At 34.8% G+C, this 24,064-nt stretch overlaps 1 protein-coding gene across 11 annotated transcripts in view; it reads left to right on the forward strand.

The window, feature by feature from the left end:
* Window positions 1-24,064, forward strand: part of ULK4 (unc-51 like kinase 4) — a 255,213-nt gene that overhangs the window by 65,363 nt on the left and 165,786 nt on the right. For all 11 annotated transcript variants that reach the window (XR_008464756.1, XM_054190816.1, XM_054190817.1 and 8 more), the window contains 6 exons: window positions 892-1,053; window positions 5,619-5,801; window positions 11,685-11,812; window positions 18,397-18,530; window positions 22,670-22,791; window positions 23,121-23,177. Coding sequence is in view for 10 of the 11 variants with exons in the window: in XM_054190816.1 (XP_054046791.1) it covers window positions 892-1,053; window positions 5,619-5,801; window positions 11,685-11,812; window positions 18,397-18,530; window positions 22,670-22,791; window positions 23,121-23,177 (786 nt within the window). In the remaining variant the exon portion in view is untranslated. The remainder of the gene's footprint in view (window positions 1-891; window positions 1,054-5,618; window positions 5,802-11,684; window positions 11,813-18,396; window positions 18,531-22,669; window positions 22,792-23,120; window positions 23,178-24,064) is intronic.

The raw sequence follows: 24,064 nt of genomic DNA on the forward strand, positions 1-24,064 counted from the left end.
GAGAAAGAGAGAGAAAGTACAGACTCTGCTTTCAAGTGATCTGTATTAAGTTAAGCTTCCACTGCAGTCAGTTTTCTTGAGAAAGAACTGCTGCCATGTGATGTTCGTGATGTGCTGATGGCTCGTGATTATTCCGACATGATGTTTTTTATTCCATGGAGACACTATACTATGAATAGTCTTATGTAGATATTAAAGCTACGTGTACAGTGGCTTTCCACAAACAATTTTGCAGATAAAATTATTGGATTAGTATTAAAGATACGAAGGAGTCAGAATCCCTTACAGAAATTTGGGAACTGATGTAGTACATGAGACTCAATGGTTTATCTTAAACATTGGTCAGGATTGTCTGTTTCAGAAGAGGAAGAGAAGGGAGTTATGGAATAACTTGACTTGCAAGAAGGCTTTTTCTTTATCCCACAGAGTTGCTGGCTTTCTGAATAAAAAGAGTTTAATAATTTCATTTTTCCTAATGTAACTGTATGTCTCATAATCTTGCTATTCAGAGCCTGTTGTAGTAATGAGTTTTGATACACAGACATTCATTTATAAAGCACTGGTCAGGGGACACCTCTAACATAACAAAACCTTTTCTTTTTTTAGTGACTACATTTAATTGGAGTGATCATTTGGAAGTGGAAGATTTTGTATTAAATTATGCTTGTATTAAATTGTCTTTGCAGTAGAAGAGAAAGGGGAGGGAAGTGTGATCTGTAAACATAACTTTGTCACAAGTTGAGGTTTCCTATGAAATGACTTTGGCAAGTATCAAAATTAAGAAACCACTTTATGACAATATACAGGGAATAAAACATGGACATAGGCAGTATTTTAAAAATAAATTAGAAACATTTCCACATGAGTTTTCCTTTCCTCTCCATCCCATAGGAAGACCGGGCAGTGAACCATATGGCAGCAAAGATCATTGAAAATGTTTGCACTACTCTCTCTTGCCATGCACAAGGATTTATTACAGGAGAAATTGGACCTGTCTTGTGGTACCTTTTCACACATTCTACACTAGATTCTTTGAAGATTACTGCTGTTTCGGTAAGGAATTTCTTTTTGTGATACAGAAATGTTCTGGGGTTTATTTCAAAAAGCATTCTGAATTGAAACTGCAATGTTTTTGAGCATGTTTTCTGTGTGTATGTGTGTTTATATTTCAGATTACATTAAAATACATGTACAAATTTTCTGAAATTGAAATATGTATGTATTACAATCCAGTGCTTATGAAGAATTCTTGCCATTCATCATTTTCTGGAACACGTATTTTCTTATGCTGGTGATCATGAGTTATGTTTCAAAAGTTAAATCTTTCAAAGAATAGATTGAATTCTTGAAAAATTGAAATTTCTTTTTTTGTATTATTTTTTTTACATTGAAAGTGTTTAATGTTTTTATCACAGACTTGCTTAAAAGACATATTTGAAATTATCATGTTACTTTTCATAAAATTGTCAGGGCTAGTCTTTGCCCAGAATTTGTAAGTTAATATAGGGTGATAATAAGACAACCAGAGCTATGACATGCAAGAAACAGATGTGGAACAAAAAGATTTGTGAGGTAGAAAATACTTATCAGTGCAGTGAGTTTAACCATATCTTTGGTTGACAAAACAAAAGCCTTACCCACCAATACAGGTAATATTTTAGAACTGAACAATAGGTTGACTTATTTTAAATGAAGTGTGATAACTGGATGCTCATTTCCGGAGTAGAGCTCAGGTTCACTAATGAGTTTACTGTTGGCTTGCCAGATGGAAAATGGTAATGTTTCTGCTGCAGCAGTATGCACTTAGACGCATCTCGCATTGAGGTGGTAGTAGAGAGAGAATTAAAAATATATCTGAAGTGTGACTGAAGAGATAAATGGTAAAATAATTTTATAATTTTTAAAAAGATACGTATTTATTAAAGATTTACCTGAATGTGTAGTTTTGTCAGAGTCATGTCTGGGAAATAAAATGCTCAAATACTGGGAAAATATGTTGACCTATTAGAACAGTAAACTTGTTTAGTAAAATATATGTTACAGTAGCCTTTGTTCTGTGGCATCTGAAATTCTTTGTACAAACTTAGTCTTAGAACTGGTATGTGTAGAGGATTTTCCCCTCCACTGTTTTGGGGATTGTGTCCTTTATCAGAAGTCTGAGATTTCATTATTTTATACTGCACATGAAGTGAATTGGACAAGGAAGCTTCTAAAGTAGGATACACTAAGGTGGTACTCTAATCCTTTTGCTGCTTTGTAGTGAAACACTAGAGGGTGAACTTATTTGTTGGATTTATTATTCAATGACTGATATAAATCATGGTTATGTATTAATGCTGCTGGGGTATTTGGGTATATAATCTTAACTTTAGAAAAAAATAACCAATCAGTATTGAAATCTAGCACAGGCAGACCTCTTACCAAGTGAAGTTTATAGAGATTTCAGTAACATACTAATCTTTAAAGTAAAATACTAATGTATTCTCCAGCTATATTGCACTGTACAATTTATATGTTCATTAAATTGTTGCTATGGATATGTAGGCATTTTTATTCTGCATGACCACATAAATTGAGATCATCAGTGTCCTATTGTATTTTATTATGCAGTCATTCCTGCCTTGTTTGAATGTATCCTGAAGAATTTATTCTTGACTGACATCTATATTCACATGTAAAAATACATTTCTGTTAAGAAATACATGTGTCATATCCTTACCTAGAGCTAGCAGGCTGTCTGCAAAGTATATCAGCAGTAAGGCACTATGGAATTTTACTTATGATTATTTCAATCAATAATAAAAATATATCAAGAAGATTCTCTGTCTTCAGTCTCTGGAGTGAAAAAAATGACACTTTGCCTTGTCCTTCCTGTCAGAGGTGGCAAACAGGGACTGTGTCTCAGTATTTTTGCTCACTTTGGAGTCCAACATGCCTCAGGTAAATATCACAGATTTTGCCTGTAGGAAAGCTATATCTTTTTATCATTTTACTAGACTCGGAGAAGAAATAATTCTGTGAGATGTCAAAGTGACATTCTGACAAGCTTGGCAGCAGGAATAGCATTTTCTTTCCAGTATACTGAAAGTTTTTTAATTTTCTTAAAAAAATAATTTTTAGTTTAATTTCTAAGAGATGGATTTTTGTGCTGGAGGAGGAGTAACAAAACATAAGCTACTTAAGTGGGAACTAATTTGGGAAAGCTCAACACAATCTTTTGGGGGTTTGTTTTTGGGTTTGTTTTTTTCATAAATAATTGGTGTTGAATAGCTTCTTTCAGAGACTTGGGTATTAGAGATACATTAATGCATTAATTCTCAAGCTTGAGAGAGTCATGGAGTACATCCTGGAAGGGTTAATGTTATCCAGCCATTGTATGGCATGTAAGACCAGAAAGCAATGGATAGGGCATAGATGATCGTAGAATATCTTAAGTTGCAAGGGACCAATAAGGATCATGATGCTCATGGTTGGAGCTGCTGGGAGAAAAGGTGCTGGTTAAGGCTGTGCAGAGAGCAAGGACACAGAAACCAATTCCAGGAGAGGCTCTGCCAATGCCTTACCCTCACTGGGATCATTTCCTGTTCCAAGACTGCTGCTGAGAGATGATGGTGTGAGCTGTACTCTTACCTCTCCTCATTGGTTCCCAATTCCTGCTCTACCACTGTGTGACCTACCTCCATCTGCTCTCTCCAGATACTGGATCTCCTGAAGTGATTTAGGATACTTTGTCTTCTATCCCCCATTAAACTCTATCTTCTGTTTTTCTGCTGAAGTGTTAGTTTCACTCATACAGCAGAGTTCTCTGTGACATACAAGCTAATGGGAGTTTAAAGCGTCTTCCCTTGGCTGTTGGTGGGCTGGAGCTTTCCTGCTGTCTCCAAAACCGCAATGTGATCCTGGAAGACAGCCATGTCTTTCTTACCAGTTTTGCCTGGAGGTCATCTGATGGCCTGTGGCAATGGTCACCCAAAGCTAAGGCACTGGCAAGTCTGCATACATCACGTTAGCACGCCGAGGTAGCTCCATGTCGCTTTGACACAGTCTGTCTCTAGGTCCCAGCAGTTCGCTGGTAATATCACCCTTGAGGATATGTTTAGTGAATGCGCATACCTCCTGCTCACTCATTTTGAGAACTCAGATGAGAAGTGAAGGGCTGGATTGTATTATTGGGGAAATCCTTGCTACATCCTTGCGCTACTAAGAAACAGAGATTGAGTATCTGTGTTTTAAAAGGGGGGCATGAGGGAGGGGGAAGAAGAAAAATAAAAGGCTGCAATCGATACGGCTCCTGGACCAGAAAGGACAAGGCAGAACAGGAGCAGAGTAGATGAACAGCATCGATAAAGCATCTGTTTAAAAATCATAAGTTCTTGATTTATTGTCTTTTATGCCTGCCTTTTTTTTTTTTTTTTTTTTTGTAATAGCGTGTTTCGAGTAATGTTTCTAAGGGCACTGGTAAACCGGAAAGTTTCTGAGGTTCTTACATGGAAAGCTTTTCTCTGATGCTAGTATTCTGTGGGTGTAATTGACTATAGTTTCTCTTAAATGACACCTCACTATTGAATGTACACCAAGTAAGCAGCAATTTCTAAATATAGCTGTTCTGAAAAGAACAAAGCCTACTTTTCACAGAATAAAGTTGCCTTCAAAGTTTTCCCCTTAAACCAAATCAGATTTTCATACGAATCAAATAATTGACATAATCTGTTTTCCTGTCCTAAAATTACATTCAAGGCAAAGAAAATGAGATTTTAAATGTCTAAAGAGTCTTATCTCCTTTATCTGGAGAGAACAAAGTCGGTTACAGTATCTTGAATGTTGCATTTCCAGAGGTACCAAAAGGAAAAGCTATGTTGACTTAGAGATGAATCCACCCTGGAAGTCATTTGGTAATCTTTGTTATGAAATAGCTAAGTTAGTATACACTGAACAGATTCGTGCTCATTTCACTAGAGTACAGTCAGTGTCTGCATTTTCTGTTGGAATTGGTTTAATCGCTGGTATTTGTAAATCAACCATTTGGAGAATAGTTTGCATGTTTATTATAGTAAACACTGTCCTTAACAAGTATCTAGATCTAAAGTAGTATCTAGATCTAAAGATAGACTTTAGATAGTGAACTACTACATAACAGGTTATGGTTTCCATGAGCAGAGAAAGACAAGAAAGACGTCCACCTTTACGGGAGACCAAAATTTCTGTGGTGTGTGCCATCTCTGTATTTTCTGATGACCGTGCTCCTTTCTGGTACATTGCTATCTGATGCTACCTACATTCTATACTGATAAAAGACTCAAGCATGGACTACGCTGCACCATAATTATTGTTCTCTAGAGAGAAAGAGTAATGTGTCTCTGTTTGATGTTAATGTTGGTGTACCAAATATTTCAGTTTCAGCTGTATGGAGTGTATAGCAATACATTTAGAAGAATTCCATGTCTCTAAAAACAAGCAGCCTTTACTCCTAATATTTGTTGTATGAATGAAACTGTATGAATTCTCTATATTCCTAAACTATTGGAAAAATCACCACCTGGTTTTATTCTCCATTATTTTTCTTGAGCTAATAATCCCGTTAAATAAAAACGTCTTTTTTTTTTTTTCCATTTTTGTAGGCTTTATGCAGAATTACTCGTTACTCGCCCAGTGCTTTCCAGAGTGTCATTGAAAAAGTGGGATTAACAGCTGTACTAAATTCCTTGGCAAATGGAATATGCAAAACTCAGCAGTACATGCTCACCATGTTTTCAGCCATGTTGTCATGTGGGATTCATCTACAGAGGCTGATTCAAGAAAAGGTTTGATTTCAGATTAGTATTATTCACTGTCGTGGAATTTCACTAGTGGAAAGTTAAAGTTGTCTCTAGGAGTGTTTTTGTGTTTTCAAAATGCTGAACTCAGTGACACCTACGCATCTGAATAGCAGGAAACGAGGAATGTGTTTATTTTATATTTTTATTTGCTTAAAATCTAAACAACGAGGTGTATAGTTTTTCTTTCTCACAGATCTTCAAGAGCGGGTACTAATGGGTATATAAATTGCTACTGCAGCTAGAATTCAGTCAATTCAGAAAACTCTAGCTTGACTGTAACTGATAATGGCCCTAAGGAAAAACAATAAGGAATGCACGAGGACAACTGTTTGACATAGCTCTCTTAGATATTTAAAAGAGAAATTAACAAGTGTCCTGATTGAATCTAAAGCTGTACTTTATGCTCTCTTTAAAGGACCTTAGGCCGTGTGGAATATCTTGCAGGGTATTAGCATTTTAATAACCTAAGCTTTTCTTTTTAGTGTCACTGAATAAAACTACTGATTCAATTTATGTCTAATATTATTTTTGGAAGAGATGATTAAAAGCTTTCTATTTTGATCACCAAATTATTTTGTGTTTAGAGAAATAGTGTTTATTTTTTTGGCAGTAAGTCTGCACAATTCATAAACAAAAGTAATCTCCCTCTGCTTGGAAAGAATAAAAATCACAAATTAAATAGGAACTCTAGCTCGTGTTTTCATCAAATACTCTCTTATAATATATGCTGTAACCTGACAGTCATCTTGACTATAACAATCTATTAGGCTTTAGTCAAGAGAGATTAATTTGGTTTCTATACATACTGTTCTAACAATGTTTAAATTAAAAAATAATCTACTGTTTTCCACCCATCCCTTCTTGCAGCCTGAAATCGCTCACTCTTCCTAAAAGTCATTTCTGTTCCTTGTCAAAATTGCCAGTGTGTTTTTGTAAACGCATGTTAGCTGTCCTTAAGCTTTCCACAGATTCCACTATAACAGCACTAACAGGTGGCAAATTGTCCTCTAATGTTGCACTTTCTAATAGTGCACGTTACTAAGTTGGTGGCTACAGCATAATGTTTCTGGGAAGGATTTCTTGTTTATAGATTTACATTGCTAAAAAGACTCCCTTTCTGATACTGCAGTTCTTACGAACTATTTTAATCAATTTTTTGACATTATAAAAATAATCAACTCTGAAGTTCTCCAACTAGTTATAGAAAAATAGAAAGTATTTTGTTGTTATGCGGTACAGCAATGGCTGACACTTTGTGGGTTTAAAATTGCTGCTTAATCATTAATGAATTGTCACAGGTGTTTTGGGAGCAAGTGTTGCAATTTTGCTGATTAGAAACTTTAAATATAGGCAAATATAGACATTCTTTTACCAGCACATATCAAACTAATGATAAAAGTGGGAATATTACCCAAAGCCATAACTGAAAAAACGTTGCACTTTAAAAACTGGCAAATAGAGTCTAGTTCTACTGCATGTGTCCACATTTGGTAACTGTATCTGCCTTACAGCTTGGATAAATCTGTATCTCATAGAATGTCTATTTTGCTCAAGTTAGATAGTAGGATTTTGGAAGCTGAAACTAGACTTCTATTTTTCTTGAATAAGATCTAAAAATGTAATCCTGCTCCTGAATTGAACTGCCAGGTACTGTCATATTACATGGAATAATAATACTTTATTGTTGAAAACTGAATTTAATAATCAATGCACTTTTCAATATTACATGAGCATGACATCTTCATGAGAGGAGGGGAAAAAAAACAACCAAGTGTGTAGTGTTGGCCTACAAAAGTTTTTGCCTTCCATAGAATTCTTGTATACTATAGCTTAATACGTAAATGGACCTCAATGCTATACAGAAGGTAGTGACAAGGTTGTGACTCTCTTTTAATACAGCTGCAAACCAACATATTAAAAGATGTTTAAAGATATAAATTCCAGATGGAGATCATTTAGCTTTGTATATGTTATCTTGAAACTCCCTTAGCTTACATGACTTAAGGCTGCCTTTGTTTTCCACTCCCTTCAAGAACAGTGATAAAACCTGTTAGTAAGTAAAAGCCAGAGAATACAAAGGAGAAATGCAGTTCTGTGGTCATCTTCTCTAGTATAAATCGTCAGAGCGCTACAATAGCTACAAGGGACTGGTTTTTGTCCCTGTCTGATGCAGAGCCTTTCTATTTTAGTCTCTTGTCTTGGAAACAAAAAAAGGCCGAAATGATGTTTTTAAAATAAAGTGTGGAAAAGAACTCAAAATCAAAAATCTTTGACGCACTATAGCAGTAGACAAAAAACAAAACCACTGCTAATTACTTTCAGCTGGCTGTTAAGATTCTCCTTTGAATGAGTGGAAACCAGTCATATAACTCTGAATGCAGTTAGGTTCTTCTGGAGGCCAGATAATGGGGATGGGTTTTTTATTTGGGTTTTTCTTTTTCTCAAGCACTGGTAAGTAAAATGATTCAAATAGTTACAGCAATATGTTGTCACAACTGCATTGTTTCTTCGCTTCCCTGCACCATTGGCCATAGCCTCTTTTTACCTTGGTCATTTCCAATTATGGCACTGAAAAAAAAACATTATAAATGCATTATAAACGTTGTCCTCATATTTCAGTTACTCTTTTCAATTCTTTGTCTTGTACCTGAATGTGGACAAGTAGCTACCTCAGATGTTGATGTTTTTGTTGTTATCAGTATGAATTAATAAGAGGATCTAAATGTCTTTAACAAAATCTTTGTAAGTCTTAAGTTACACTGTTATGGAGGCATTTGCAATGCATAGAAAGGAAGTTTGAAAATACATAACAACACAAGAAATGATTGCTATTGAAACTTCAGTTCTTGTATAGTGAAATAGTGGTCTAAAGGTTTTACCCTTGTGTACCCAATTTGAAAATATCATTGCTTTTTGAGATTTGTTTTAAACTTGCTTTGCAGTATTACTAAGAGTATCCAATATAAAATCATGATCTTGTTCCAGTCGACAATGTGTTCACTTGCTATGAAAAGAGTGTCCTTACCCTGCAGAGTCTCCATGGATACATCAAACAGTTGCAGGGGAGGAAAGAACAGTGTAACAGTGAAACAACTAATAATTAATGTATTAGATAGTATTTCAGCAATTTTTGGCTTTGGACTCAATGATCTTAAAGGTTTTTTCTGACCTACATGATTCTATGATTCTATATTGAGCTCTGTAGGTCAGCAAAGATGTGCTTCAGATTTTCTTTGGGTAAACTGTTGCTGTTTTGCAGTCCTCAGATCAGCCAGAAAAGCAAATTCCAAAATGTCACATTTATTTCTTAAGCCAGATGATTAGAAAATTCCAGATAAGTTTGATGCAGCTGATTCTAATTGAGAATGTTGCCTTAACCCATGGTAACCCCCACATGTAACACTGAAATATTCTGCTTTCCAGAGCATGAGGACTAAAAATAGTCAAATGTGCATTGGCTTGTAGTTGCATATGTCTTTGTTATGGTGTCCCTGTGCTTGGTCTATCAAGTCCATTCATGTTAGCAGACAGTGTTGCGTTCTATATACTCTTTCTTAACATAAAAACTTTTTTGGTTGTTTTGAGTAATTTTGTAAAAAAAACCCAACCAAAACAAAAGAAAAAAACCAAACAAAAAGAAACAAAACCAGAAAAACCACAAAAAAAACACCAAACCCCCAAAAAACAACCAACCAAAAAACCCACAAAAAAACCCCCAAAAAATGACAAAACCCCACTTTAGTAAAATTTCAACCTTTGCTTTTAGTAGTCTGTAATTTAAGAACTTTACTGCTGTAGATTCATACTGGAGGAGCTACAAATCATGCTCCATGAGCTGTTGAAGTGTTTAAAGCGTGAAAATTTACACACTTTATGCTTATTAACCACAAGATTGAGGAACTCTTCGGTTTATGAATTAAATTACAGAAATACAACAAAACACTTCTCGAGTAATTTTTTTGTTTGTTTTTCTGGAATTTCTGTAGCTACTGTCTATGCTGACGGCTTTTGAAAACATTGTTAAAATGGTATCAGAGTAAAATCTGATGCTTTCTTGACCATCTCTTACACTCTTGTTCTTTTTCCAGCCTCTATAAAGAGATATAGTTAAATGTTGCAAAGATCTTCTCTAATAAATTACATTTCAGTTTTATGACAATTAAGTTGCCTTTCAGTTATTGTGTCAGCAAAGGAGGGAATTTGAATAATACTGGGTATGTCACACAGCAGGATTTTAAACTTTGTACACAACATGCAGGCATACGCTACATCCCTCTATTCTGTAGTGTCCCTCCCCTGAGAATTCAGCTCAAATGGTTGAAGGTAGTTTCCGTTGATGAGACCATTTGCACCCAGTCTAATTCTTGGATAGAGCTGATTGACTCAGTTTGTAAATTCAGGCTCAGTTTTTAGTTCTGGGTTGGCTTTTTTTTTTTTTGGGGAGGGGGTTTGGTTTTGTTTGTTTTTTGAGAGAGATCTGAAGTAGGGTTTGTGTTTTCAGAACAAGGCATTCTGATCAAAAGCTGATCCAAAACTACTGTTGCTGCTGCCAGCAAGGCCATCTTTGAAGACAGATTTTTTTTTTTTTTTTTTTTAAACCAAATAGCCCAATTGGTCTTCATAGAAGAGTACAGATGAATAGCAGGTATATTAATTCCTCAGAGGTGCAGGATACTCTGAGGCTTTTTCTTTTTCTTTTTTCTTCTTTGGTTCATCAGGAGTTACAATATATTGTTGGACAGAGCATAAATGATCCTTATCTTACGCTCTTTACAACTCATAATACCTAAATCTGTTATCCTCAATATGAGAGTTCTTTTTTCCTTCCACTGAATCTCAGTTTTATTCCCTTGGAAGCTGAGGCAGTACTCATGAATCTCACATCTTTCCACATGTCAGGCCACATTCCAGAAAATAGAGAAGAAAATTATTTCAATACAGAGGGCAAAATAGAGAGAGAGAGAAAAAAAGAAGAAAGCTGTGATTTCATAATCCAGGCAGCTAACCATTGTTAAACTTTTGAAGAGAAATGTTTTGTGGTTATTCTTTTTCTCACTATCCTTGTTAAACTTTTAAAATTATTCTTTCATTTGGATTTTTCATTTAGAAGGAGTTAGCAAGGATCTTAGCATCTTATACATTGAGTTTATCATAGGAAGGGAAAACAGATTATGAAAGTCATGGCTCCTTAATGCTTACGGTATATCCTTTTTCTTTCTTTCAAAGTCCTAATTTGGGTTGTTCCTTGAAAAGGTGTTCTTCACTTCATGAAGCCAAAATAAAGTTTGGTTAGATAAGTACAATCAAAGAAGGTAGAAAACAGTTTTGCTGCCTATTTGGAGCATCTATTTTATAATTTAGGGTCTGATGTAGACATGGCTGTATCCAACAAAGGTGTTATTTTTAATCTTCCTGCATATATGGGAATTAGTAGGTAACCATTTAATCATACTTGTGCTGAAATATTTATGTATTCTGAAAATCCTTCTGTCTTTTAAAATAATTAAAATAAGCTATGTTTATCCTTAAAGTAAGACATTTTAAAATTTAAGCTCTATGATATTTTGAAGTTTGTTTTGTACCATTTTGGACATAGTACATTGGATAGTGTTTACTTGTTGCAGCTCTTGAAAAGATGTACAAAGCAGCTTTGCACTGGGCCAGTCTGTCTTGGATAGAATTTATTTAGTAGTGTTTTATAGATGGTTTTTTTTCTATGAGTGGCATGAAAAGTACCTTGCTAATACAGAATGCACATGAAAATGAGCAAATTTTAAACGTATACAGTGTTAAAATACAGTGCAAGTAAGCTTTTTCTGTAAAATAATATTAAATAATATTAATGTGTTTGTGTTTATTTCCACCAAGGATTTTGTGACTACAGTTACTCGTTTACTTGAAAGTCCTTCAACTTTTATTCGAGCAAAGGCCTTTCTGGTCCTGCTACAAGTTTTAATTAATAACAGGGAGATGTTGCTACTCAGTTGCCAAGCAAGGTAAGGTGATAATGGAAGATAATCAGAGATGTAGCGTTCATTTTTGAAGTCGTACCTCAAATACTTTAAAATGTGTGGTATTTTTGAGCCAGTGTTTTAGGAATGAACTATTTTCAGTGTAATATGAATCCTTTTATTCATGAGAATATCAAGAAAAAAGCGTTCTCTCTTGTCTGGGGTCATCAGGTAATGATTACTCACAAGGGAGAGACTGTCCTTTAAAGTAACTTGGGGTCCCAGTGACCATTAGCAGGAGCAGATTTTGCTTTGGGTCGGGCAAAACAAATACTGCAACAGTGAATTGTTGCTATGGTGGGAAAGCAACATAAAAAGGTCTGTCATTTACCTTCCTCATCTTGGGGTGTGGTACGATCCATAGTCTTTTCAGTATAGCCACATTCAAGATAAAATAATATTTCTTGCCTATATGTGGTGATGCAGTGATTTATATAATGATCACTGAATTCCTGTGAGTTTTAAATGAAATATGTTATTTGTTTCTATGTTTTAAAATACTTTGCAAGGAATGACTGATCTAAAGTTATATTTGAAATATGTTATTTGTTTCTACGTTTTAAAATACTTTTCAAGGAATGACTGATCTAAAATTATATTTGACTGACAGTGGAATAGTTACTTGAATTTTTGTGTCTTCTGATGGCACAAAAATGTTCCCATATCAGACAAGAGGAAATTAGACTCTGTTAGAAAGTGGAAGAAATTTTATTTGAGATTTATATCTTCTACTGTTCGTTATGAAGAACAGCAACATGTAGTGTAAACCCAGTTTTTATGATATTGGAGTAAAGCAGGTTTGGAACTGAAAGTGAAAAAGATAAGGCTTGTGGGTAGCTGTAAATCTAATTACGTTTGCAGCAAATAAAACTTTGTATCTTATATTCATGTTTGTGAAGAATTAAGACATATACATTGGACCTAAAGGGATGGATTGGAAGCAACAGATGAGTTATACTATGAAGCCATTGTGAGAGGACATCTTGTGGGGTCCTTCATTATATGCTCCTCCACTCACCTCCAAATCTGTCGATACCTCAATTTTTGTAGATCATAGAGAATAAGTACTGAATCCAAGTTTCTTTTTCATGGGTATCTTTTTATACTTCCAGAAATGTTTTATCAGGTGATGTGTTCTAGTTAGTGCAAAGTGTCTCTACTGATTTGTGAGTGACTTTTTGAATGGTTACATTTTTAATGACTGCTGCTATTCATATGGTTGTTATACCACGTAGGACAGAGCTGTGTGTTTGGAGAGATGTCTGACAGAAGTCCTGTACTGACAGTTACTATTTGTTTATTTATACCTAAGATCTTATGTGAAGGAGAAGAACTTTAATAATTTTTATCAGCCATTTGATCTCTTTATTTATAATGCTTTCCAATCAGCAGCCTTTCTGAAGAGAATGTGTTGTGAATTTGGGATGTTTCTTTGTATTGCAAATTTTGGCTTTATCCTGCCGTTGTCCAGAGCTGATTAGGGGTTAATACATAATATAACACATTAGGTAAAATCATAGGCAAAGCTTATAGCAGCTTTATTGAATTGATAAACTGTTTTTCTTAATTTATGTTTTCTTCATAATTGTTCTTCAGTGAACACTGTATCTCTTAGGCAGGATAGGTTATCTAGACTAAAACTGTTCTCTTGCATCCAGAAAGTAAGATGGCTACAGCAGGACGAGAGAGGAGAAATGACCCGTTATATGTGGAGACAGCTACTTTCACAATATCCTGAACTCTGGAGGAATTTTATTAAGCCCAGTAGAGATAATGGATATTCTTTGACTTATACTGTTGAGTTCCTATTGGAGTGTTTTAGTTAAATGTCTCCAGTTCTGTGACAGAAAAGTTACTTCAAAATTAAGACTCATAAATTTAAAATTGCTAATACAGTAATCAGTTTGATATACACAAATTCTCTTTATGAATGTGTTAGATTTGAGAAATATAAAGAATATGTAGTAAAATGTACATAATTTCTACTTATTGGTTTGTCTTTAGCAGTTGCAGCTAATTCTTGTAACAGGATTTCTATTGCTTTAGATAATAAAATCTGTGTATGATAATCAATATAAGGCAATTTTTCAGTGTGCCATCAGTTAAAGGATATGATGCAGATGATAAAATAGTCAGTAATAGCTGTTTCATGGCAACATTGCATATATCTCTACAGCTTCAAATTAAATGTTCAGCATGGCATTGGAAAAGTCTTTTGTTTAGTTTAGTTATAAAAATTGTACGTACCTTTACAGAGATTTTTGTGATTTTTTTTTTTTTTTTTTAAAAACCAAACCCAAACAAATTCTATGATTCTGGCATAGCGTATTTTTAAATTATGACATTAGTTGTAGTGGGACTGTGTAATTCAAGAGCTTGACAATGGATGTCACCGAGGAAATTCCACTAGGACTTTACAAAATACTTTGAGGTTTCAAGATCTATGGATGAAATGCATTTATATATGTATGTAAATATGTATATATGTAAAATGTAATTTTGAAGTGAATTTTTTTTCACTCAACATTGATCCATTCACCTGTTACTCTTTTTTTCTAGCTGTCTCATTGTAGTTCATTACATACCTTTTGTTATTCCACGTGTGATACAGGTAGAGAAGATATGAGACTTTTTAGGCTGAAATAGCACTTGTTTGCTTACAATGTGCAAATTCATTTCTTTTGCTAATCACCCTGAGTTTTCTAGTCTCCTTGTTTTCTCCATGAGTTGCAAAGGCAGGGCATGTGTTAATGAGGAGAGGGATACAATCTGAAGTTTTGTTGAGACTTATAATTTCACCCTTTTCTGAACTAGTAGTAGTTTCCAGTTCGTCTCACTGAATTGTTCTTTCTTGTTCTAAATAGTTTCAGAAAATTTCATAGAGTGAACTGCCCTGGAGATTGAACTTCCTCCCTAAGGAATTTATTTAGACCTCTTTTTCTGCTGTCTGCAGAGGTGGATACTTGTAGAAAGATAAGGTAGCGTTCCTGACAGACTTTCACAGTTTGCAAAAGCCTAACTATGCACAAAAGCATAACTTTAGAGCAAAATCTTTCTCTCTTATGTGTCCACCTCCTATATTTTTAAATTTTTCAGATATTGTATATGCTCTCAAAGGAAAAACTTTGCCTGGAGAGCTCTGACAATCTCACATCTAGCATAGCCTGTTGGCCTCTTGTGTCTAAGATTCACCTAGAAAAATAGTCAGAAAAAGAATGGAGAAGTCTGGTGAGCGGTCAAATGGGAAAACATGGACATGGAAAGTGGGAGAAAACAGTTACACAAGTCAGTGATTTCAAGAAAAAACCCAGCAAGCTGGTATCAAACTTAAAAAAAAAAAAAAGCATAGAAGGGGAGAAATAGGGATTGACCCTTCTTACTAGAATGATCTGCCATCCAGTGTTGTATCTCTGTAAAATAAACAATATATCTATATTAAATATCCCTTAAAAATATTCATCCTTTTCTGTTAGCAGTTGTTGACTAGAAAAGGTTCCTTGAATTGCTGGGCTAAATGGACTATTTATGTCCTCAGAGCATGCAAGACATTCTTTAGTTTTTTGGAGGTCTGTCATTCTCTGTGAACTTAGGGAATTGAAGGGAGAATTAGGGAGAAGACTGCTAGTGAAAGACCTTCTGCTTTTTAGGTTCAGTCATCTGGTGGCTGCATGCATTTTTACCCCTGTTGAGATGCTGGTAAAGTTGTAGCTGAACCTTATTGATGTCTAAAACTGATTTTATGGGTTGAGGGTAAATGTCACTGATAGAAGGGAATAAATTAATTTTAGAAAACATTTCTTAAGAGAGCTTGAGAGGTTGCAGAATCTACCCTTCTGATCCAGGTCAAGGTCTGTTATGCTTGAGAAACTTTTTTTAACGATTGGTGGAAATTGATGGGTATTCCATGACCTCTTTTTGACCACAATTCTAGTTGTTAGCTATTCCTAACTCTCAAAAATTTTTGTTGTTTTCTTATTGAAATTTCAATTGTACAGTTTAAGCACAGAAAACAATGTAGTCTTTTTCCTTTTACAGTCACTTCTGTGTATTTGAAGGCCACGTTTTACCACATCTTTGCAGAGTCTTCTGAATTTTGACTAAATCGTGTCTTTTTCATTTTGATCATCTTTATAAGTGAACAGTTCTTCTTATTTTTAAGGAGTAGACCTCATTCTCATTCCTATTACTCAGGACTGTTAACTTTCTGCAATTCTCCCATTTTGGCTCCACTCTTCACATCTTGTCTCAGAAAACTTGGGTTGTTTTGCTTTTTTTCTATAAAAGCTCCTTGCTGGCTATATCATGTAATACAGATAATTGAAGAAATTTTATTGAAATCAAACCTGGATTCATAGACAGTAGTTTATTCCTCGTGATATTTAATTTATTTATAGTAACACCTGCATATTTTTTCATGTATTGTTGAATGCAAGACAAATATGTGCATTACATGAATTGAATAAATGTATTTCCTAGACCTAGTTTTGCCCATTAGACATAAGACCGACATTCTTCAGGGAATAAAAGTAACTGATGAATTGTTCTACATATAACTGAGGAATTTGTCGAAGGAAAATAGAGATACTAATGCTTTCCTGCCTGTATAAGGAGCTGTACAATTTTCTCAAGACAATGTTGTAGTACTGTCAGGGAAAATAGTACTATCAGGGAAAAAAATGTTGTGCATAGTTTTAGAAAACCTTTATGTGAAAGACAATTTTGTGATGGGAAGGACAACACAAAAAGAGAGACCTTGGGAGTTTACATGAACTTTCTGTCTCAGAATAATTGAACATACTTTGTATGCTTCTCTAATGTGATTAACTAATAGAACATGCTTTTAAAAAATGAACCCACTTCCTCCCCCAGCTATAACACAGCTTTCTAATTCATGTTGAAATCTATTCAGCCTATTTTAAGTAAAACCTTAAACAGATCTAAACATATTTCCATATAGACTCAGATGATTGTTAAATCATGGAAGTGTTTTCCTAAAGAAAAAAATCCATACAAACTCTGCTCGTTTGTCATGTTTTTGTTCAAAGTTAAACAGTTTTTGAATAAAAATTACTTGTCTGTCTGGAAAGACTAGAGGGCTTTATACCATTTTTATTTCAACATTCAATTTTTTATATTTAAAAAACTTAAAGCTTTATTTAAGGAAAATTCTATTTGAAGCATAATGTCAAATTTTTAAGTAGTTCTCTTCTACCAGAGAAATCAAAATTACTTGTAATTTAACACAATTTCCAGAGTTTGCAAGAAAAATAAAAGATGTTTCCATAGTCTCTGGGAAGTGCAGCTGAATGGGTTGTCTGGACTATTACAGAGTTGAAAGGTTGTTACTGAACGGGTATTTTGATTTATCACTATCTTTATTTCTGTGGCACAGTTCAGAAAGGGTAAGGTGAGTTGTAGTGTTCCATAACAATCTCGCATTGTTTAGAGGCCTAATCCTGAAAAATGCACTCATAGGTAGCTTTTATTTCATTGAGTAAATCAGCTTTTTGATGGAATTACAGACCTCCTAGGATAAAATTTTGTGCTTGTGAGACCAGCATTTTTGTTGTGTACACTTGAGGCAATTTGAATAAGTTATTTTCATACTTCTATACAAGAGTATTGACTATAAGAAGGGTATTAAAAAAACACCACAAAATAACACTGAAGTACATTCTTAAAATCCAGAGCATGGGTTTCACTCACCAGAGACTGATGGTTCTTTGCACTGGACCACCAGGGAGTTCGAATATGAAACAAAGATGTCAATATTATGCCCCTAAAGGGGAATCTGGCCCTTCTGTCTATTTGAATGAGCATTTTAAAATATCGCCTGAAGCATTGTGTTACAGGTGCATTAATAAAACAATCTCTTGTAAGTTAGCCAATGGCTGATAAATCACTTACCATAGTTTACTGTGAGAAGTGTAATTCTGCAGAACAGCGTAGCTACAGAGCACTTATCAGTTAGAATGTAAGCATTGAGTTTGTCTTTAGGAATCTTGAACACTAGATTTCTAGAGAAAGGATGTAAGGCTAGTTTGGACTTTTATCTCTTTCAATATGGTCATTCTGACTAGTGCTAACATTTTGATAGGCTGTATTATGATTCTTCTTGACTGAAAGATTGATCTCTTGTTACATTGACCTAAATTATTCTTGCTTTTGGAATTCCTATATGTTGAAAATTAATGTCTTTAGTCTTTTGCTCAGATTGCTCATATATTTCAAAATGAAGTGGATTTTAAAATTAGTCTCTCTAAGTCTGCAGTGGGATTCGCTCCTTATGTTAGCATCGTATATTTGTTTAAACTAGTAGAGGTGTACTTACTTATGGTAGCTTAAGGTTTCTTTCCTCTTCATTCCTTGACTTAGTAATTTGTGGTATTTTAAAAATCTATTTATTTGAAAGGAAAGTCTAAAATCTCAACAAAATTACAGAGCCAAAGCTAATGTATCGTCTTGATTGTAACCACAGATACTAGAAATGTCTGGTTCAGTAGTATTTTTGAGATATGGTGTCATTTTTTTGTTATGAGAGGTAATGTTTTGCACTTGCTTAAATGTAGACTCGTGATGTATATTGAAAGAGACAGCAGAAAGACCACACCAGGAAAAGTGCAGCAAGGCGGCAGTGAATACCTGTCAAAATGCCTGGATCTTCTCATCTATCACATTGTGTGGGAGCTGCCAGGAATTCTAGGTAAATTCAGTTGGTTAACTGAACAAATCTTACCTTTGCTTAATCCCTCGAGAAAAAAATATCTCCTTGCATGTACAGGTGGAAAGATTCTATTGTCTGATTAAGTAAAGTTTGCATGGTGCCAGCTTCATGAAGTTTCTTAGTTATGTCATGATCAGATATTTTGTATTGGAATGTATGATTTCCTGTATTAATGTTTTGTATTTGTTGAATGCTAAGCCCTATCAACTCAGTCAGGAATGAGGCCCAAGTGTACAAGAAGTTTTATCAATGTACTAAAGATATTCCAAACATTGCAAAACCTGAGAGTAAATTTGCCTCATAAAGCGCAGAGCTAGGAGTGATGCAACAGGGCATATCTGTGAGTGCGTGTTAATCACTTACACTGAAACTTATATGTTGAGTATTTGCTTCAGGAAATTTTTTTCTGGAAAATTTCAGCCTAGATACTTCAGTTGTTCTAGATGTCTGAAACCGATTTGCTCACGCATAAGAAAGATGGAAGGATTTTCTCTGAGAGAACATCAGTGCTACTTAAGCCCCTCCCTTATACTTAGGAATAAGGACTTGAAGTTTCAGCAAAGTAGCTTTTGTGCCAAGGATATGCATTTGGTTTGGACAATCTTGTGAATATCTGCTCAAATTTCACTAGTATTTGAGCCTTTGGAATGATAAAAAGCTACTTTGAACTTTGTGCTATTCATATATGTTCTTTGAACATATATGCCTAAGCATACATAGCAGCTAAAGTCCTGTCATCACAGAATATGCTCAAACTTGTCATAGTCGGATACTTGACATACTGGGGAAGAGGGGACTTGCAGAAGGAACAGAGAAAGGCATGCACACGTATAGGACAAAACCTGCAAATTGTAGGGCATAATTTGGACTCACTGGGCTACCAGAGAAGAATCGGTAGTAGAAAGAAATTAGCTCAAGAGTCTGTGGATTCAGTTAAGAGAAGGTGATGAAACAGGATGAGAATTTTGGCCATTTGTACAAAAGCAATGGATAAAATCTTGAAAAATTATGGAGGATCTGTTGGTGAAATTTGAACATAGGGTTGATATTGAATAAAGAAATGTCACAGAAATTACCCTAGATGAGTACGAGTGGTGGGATTGTCTTTCCTTGAAAAAGCTGTGCTGTATGTTTTATGAGGAAAGATGAGGCTTTTGTTTGAAAAAGTTAATTAGGAGGAAGTGAAGAAAGAAAGGGAAGAAGTGAAGGGAGTTAGGGAGGAAAGGGACGAAGAGGGAAGGGAAGTGGGAGGAGGCGGAAGAGAGGAAGTGAAGAGAGGAGGGTAGGAAGAAAAGGAAGCAAAGAGGAGGGGGGGGAGAAGGGAAGGAACTGAGTGGAGGGAAGGGCAGAGGGGAAGACGACATGGAGAAAGAGAGGGGGAGGGAAGGAAAGAGGGAGAAGGGAGGAAGAAGGAGACAAGGAGGAAAGAAGGAGAAAGTATGAGATTGGTGTGGCCAGTATGAATTGTCATTAAAATTCTTATTAAAACTTCTGGCGTGTGAGATCTCCCACGGAATAGAGTAAGAAAACTAAATAGGAAGACAGGGAAGAAAATGCTGTTAGTATTCAAGAAAAGAAAGGGCGCAAAACCAACCCTGACTGTGTGTGCTTTGTCATTAAATGATAAAACATTTTTTTCATAAAATTATTTTCTGATGAGATGATACCAGATTTATTTTTCATCTTCTCTACATTATTGCCAGAATATTGAAAATGAAATGGTAGCACTGCAAAGCTCAGTAGACCTAAATGTCATGCTGCTATTTTAAAAGAAATTTCCTATGACAATGCAAATTTTTGCCTTGCTGCAAATACCTGAACATTTTTCTAACTAAATATCAAGTTCACATATTGGCTATATTTCAGGGCTTGTAAGTCTTAGACCGTAAATGTTTGAGGCAGAAATTCACCTCCTACTGTCTGTATGCACTTTATGTAACTAATATAGTAGGCCCTGATATTGCCTCAGAACCTGAAAGTACTATACATCAAATATATAGTTGCTATCTTTATAACACATAAACTGTCAATTGCTTTAACATGTATTCTGTGGGGATTTTTTACTACTGATGTGCAAATTCAATGCATTATTAACACCTGATGTATCAAGCATAATTTTTATACTTTGTTTTCCTTTCCAAGCTAGATTTGTGTGTTGGTTGTTTTTATTAAGATTAAGCTATCTGTCCATATTTGTCCACATTTGACAGAAGGCCTTTTCTTTTTATTGCTGTGAGTATGACAAAGGAAAATGTCCTTCTTGAGGAGGTAAAAGCTATGGGCTTCTAAGAAAAATAACCAGATTTGCAAACTGGAACAGTTAAAAGCAGTTTAACTCTTGATTTAGAATTAATCCTTGCTGGCTTTTTTAATATGCATTTATGTAAGCTCCTTACTGATCCCATCTTCTTCCACCAGATGTAGCTATAAACCAAATAGATTAACACGTTGGAGAAATTGGCTTCAAAGATACATTTAAACAAATTAAATAAATGGTTAATCTTGTGGATAATTTTAAAAGTTTTCAGTTGTTGTAATAAGAAAGTAATTTTATTTCTGCTTTTATACTATTTAATGTATTTTATAGGAAGTAGATATAAATTGCTTAGATCATGCTTATTGTTGCTTATATCATCATAAAAAGTAAAGGAACGATATCAACCTATTTATCAACTGCAAAATTGGCAAATGTGATGATTATATAGGCCTTAAAACGTAGAAAGAGAGTAGATTGTTCAGTAAATTATTTGTTGCTAACCACAGAGGGGTCTTGTTGAATTACAGTATTGTGAGTAATTCAAAACAAAAGTGTGTTGAAGAAAAAGCAATATTTCGGTTCATGTATTTGGAGAGTTTTAGGCAATGCTTTATTTTTCTTGAGCAGTGTATTATAGAACGAGTCAAATCTTTAAGGCTACGTATTTTTACAACCTAGTTTAGTGCCAGGCTCTGTCATTTCTGCTTATGTTGAAAATTGAACTCCATGGGAGCAGAAGAAAAGCATTGGTATTATTCAACATGAATAAACTCTGTGACTTACTCTGAAAGGAAGGGCCTTTTCTGGCATGAAAATTGTATAAAATATCAAATCCTGTCCTTTATTTGTTTAATGTCTAAGTGATTTCCCTTTTAAGTTTTGTGCAGCTCTCTCATTAGGGAAAAAAAATATACTAAGTGTTCTTTCAAGACAGGATTTGGCTTTTAATATTTTCAGGGTATAGGAACAGAATTTTCCTTCTTTGCATATGAGTCATGACTTTTCTCCTGCTGCTTCTGTACTTTATCCCATGCAGAAGAGGTCTCGCTTTTCTGAGATAATAGTTGGTGTAACACAAATTTAGCATAGTGTTCCTTGGTTTTTGTATGACTCTTCTGAAGTTTGAAGTATAATTTTCATTATTGGAGTTAAAATTTTCTTCCCTCATTATTGTGTCTAGAGGTTTGTTATGGAAGCAACTAAGTTCTCTCATTGACCTGCTGCTACCTCTTTTATGAGAATGTGAGAATTCCTGTTGCTGTAGGTCACTTGCACCATTGTTAAACTTGTGTATGAGAATGCGTGCATGGCTGGTGGAGGGATCTTTTGGAAGCGGGTCGGGGAGGATGTTTGTTTCTTTCTTCTAGTGGTACTATGCTGCAGGAAAAACATACTGCTTGAGCATTATGTCACCCACTAATCATGGTGAATTCAGCTGGAAGTCATGAAAATTTTGCTTTTTATTTCACTGGAAAAAGAATTGCATCCACGGAATTTCAAGAGTGTAATTCCATGCATATGTAGCCACCTAAAGCCAGCATAAGTCCACCCTGCCAAGAAGGGTAATTTCATCCTTGCTTCTACACCTGCCTTATATTTCTATCCTTACCATTTTGCCAGAGGTCACATTTGCGTGCCTGTCCCTGTAGCCAGAGCAGGAAATTGGCCTGGCTGAACACTGAGCTAGAGCAGTAAAGTGCTGGATCAACCTGATTTATCATGTAGTCGCATAAACACTGCTTTCGGCAGGAGGGAGGAGATAGGATTGAACAGAGGATACTGGAAGAGAGTTGTTTTATTTGTCATTTGTTGTTGTTTAGTAAAGCAATTATGTTAGATCACTCTGAAATGTTTTCTGTAGGTGACATTCTCACTGCCTTAACTAATGTCTCTGGACGCAAACACCCATCAACAGTTCAGGCCAAACAGCTGAAGATGTGCCTTCCTATGATGCCTGTAGTGCTTCATCTTGTAACATCCCAGGTAGATTTTTATTATTTTTTTTCCCCAAAATTGTTACACAAAGGACAAACTCTTGCAGTTTCCCAAAATCTAATTTCTGCTGATCATAATCAGAATTGATAAAATAGAACTTTTATTAATGTGTAGATATGTTGATGAGTATTCTAGCTATGTAACTGCATTAAAGTTGTAAGCCTTATTTTTGCACATTGTAAGACAACTCTAGTGATAGAAGCAGATACGTATTTTGTCCTCTTTTTTAACATGACTGTGAAACACATGTTTTAATTTTTCTGGTTATAAGATACACATTTAATACAATTTTTCCAACTTTTGGTTAATTCAAATAGGTATTTCGTCCCCAGATAGTCACAGAGGAGTTTCTTTTCAACTATGGGACCTTACTTGTAAGTATAACCATCTAAGTTAAATATTGTTTACAAAATATACATATGCATAAAATTTTGGGAATTGTTTTCATGTAATAAAATTACATTATATTTATAAATCGTAGGGAGAAATTTAAAAAATAATACATTTAAGGTAATCTTTCCTTTTGTTGCCTTTTTCTTCTTGCCAGTACTTTTACACTGTATTTTGTTGATGAAACGCTGAGTATTGTAAGCTCTATTATCTCATGTAAACATCTACATCCTATTTATGATATTAGCAATAGTAAATGAGATTTTTAACTGTGCCATAGGATAGCATAGCAAAAATGAGGTTGTACTGTTGTAATGTAATCTCCTTGTATGAAAACAGTTGTTTATGCTAAATGAGAAAAAAACATTTTCAAAAGTTGCGAATCAGAGTTAAACAAATACTTTTTAAGTACATGGGTTCATAAATGACAACTAGGTATTTACTTCCACAAAGGCATGGAGTCACCACAAACAGCTTGATTAAAGTTTACTGTTCAGATTCCCTTTTTCTTCTTTGACTCGTGATTCCTAGAAAATGTTTGTTTAATTTAGCTCTACTAAAATATTTGTACAAAAATTAGCATTGCAATGAAGAAAAAAATTTTAAACTCATAGATGTTGAATTACAAAGCCTTTTATGTCTTTGAGGCATTTGTAACTAGGCAGTAGATTTATTAATGGTTTTGGATAAACCTTCTAGAAGGTGAAATTCTTCTGTCAACACTATAGGTACAGCAGACCAGGTACAATGTAAGTTTTCTTTTGATGTTACTCCAGCTTGCTTGAACTACTGACTGAGGAAGTCAGGCTAGTTATACTAGCACAGCTTTCCTCTCAGATCAGGGAGGGAAACATTACTTTACTGAATATTT

The sequence above is a fragment of the Rissa tridactyla genome, chromosome 2, assembly GCF_028500815.1.
Source record: "Rissa tridactyla isolate bRisTri1 chromosome 2, bRisTri1.patW.cur.20221130, whole genome shotgun sequence".
Classification (NCBI taxonomy): domain Eukaryota; kingdom Metazoa; phylum Chordata; class Aves; order Charadriiformes; family Laridae; genus Rissa; species Rissa tridactyla.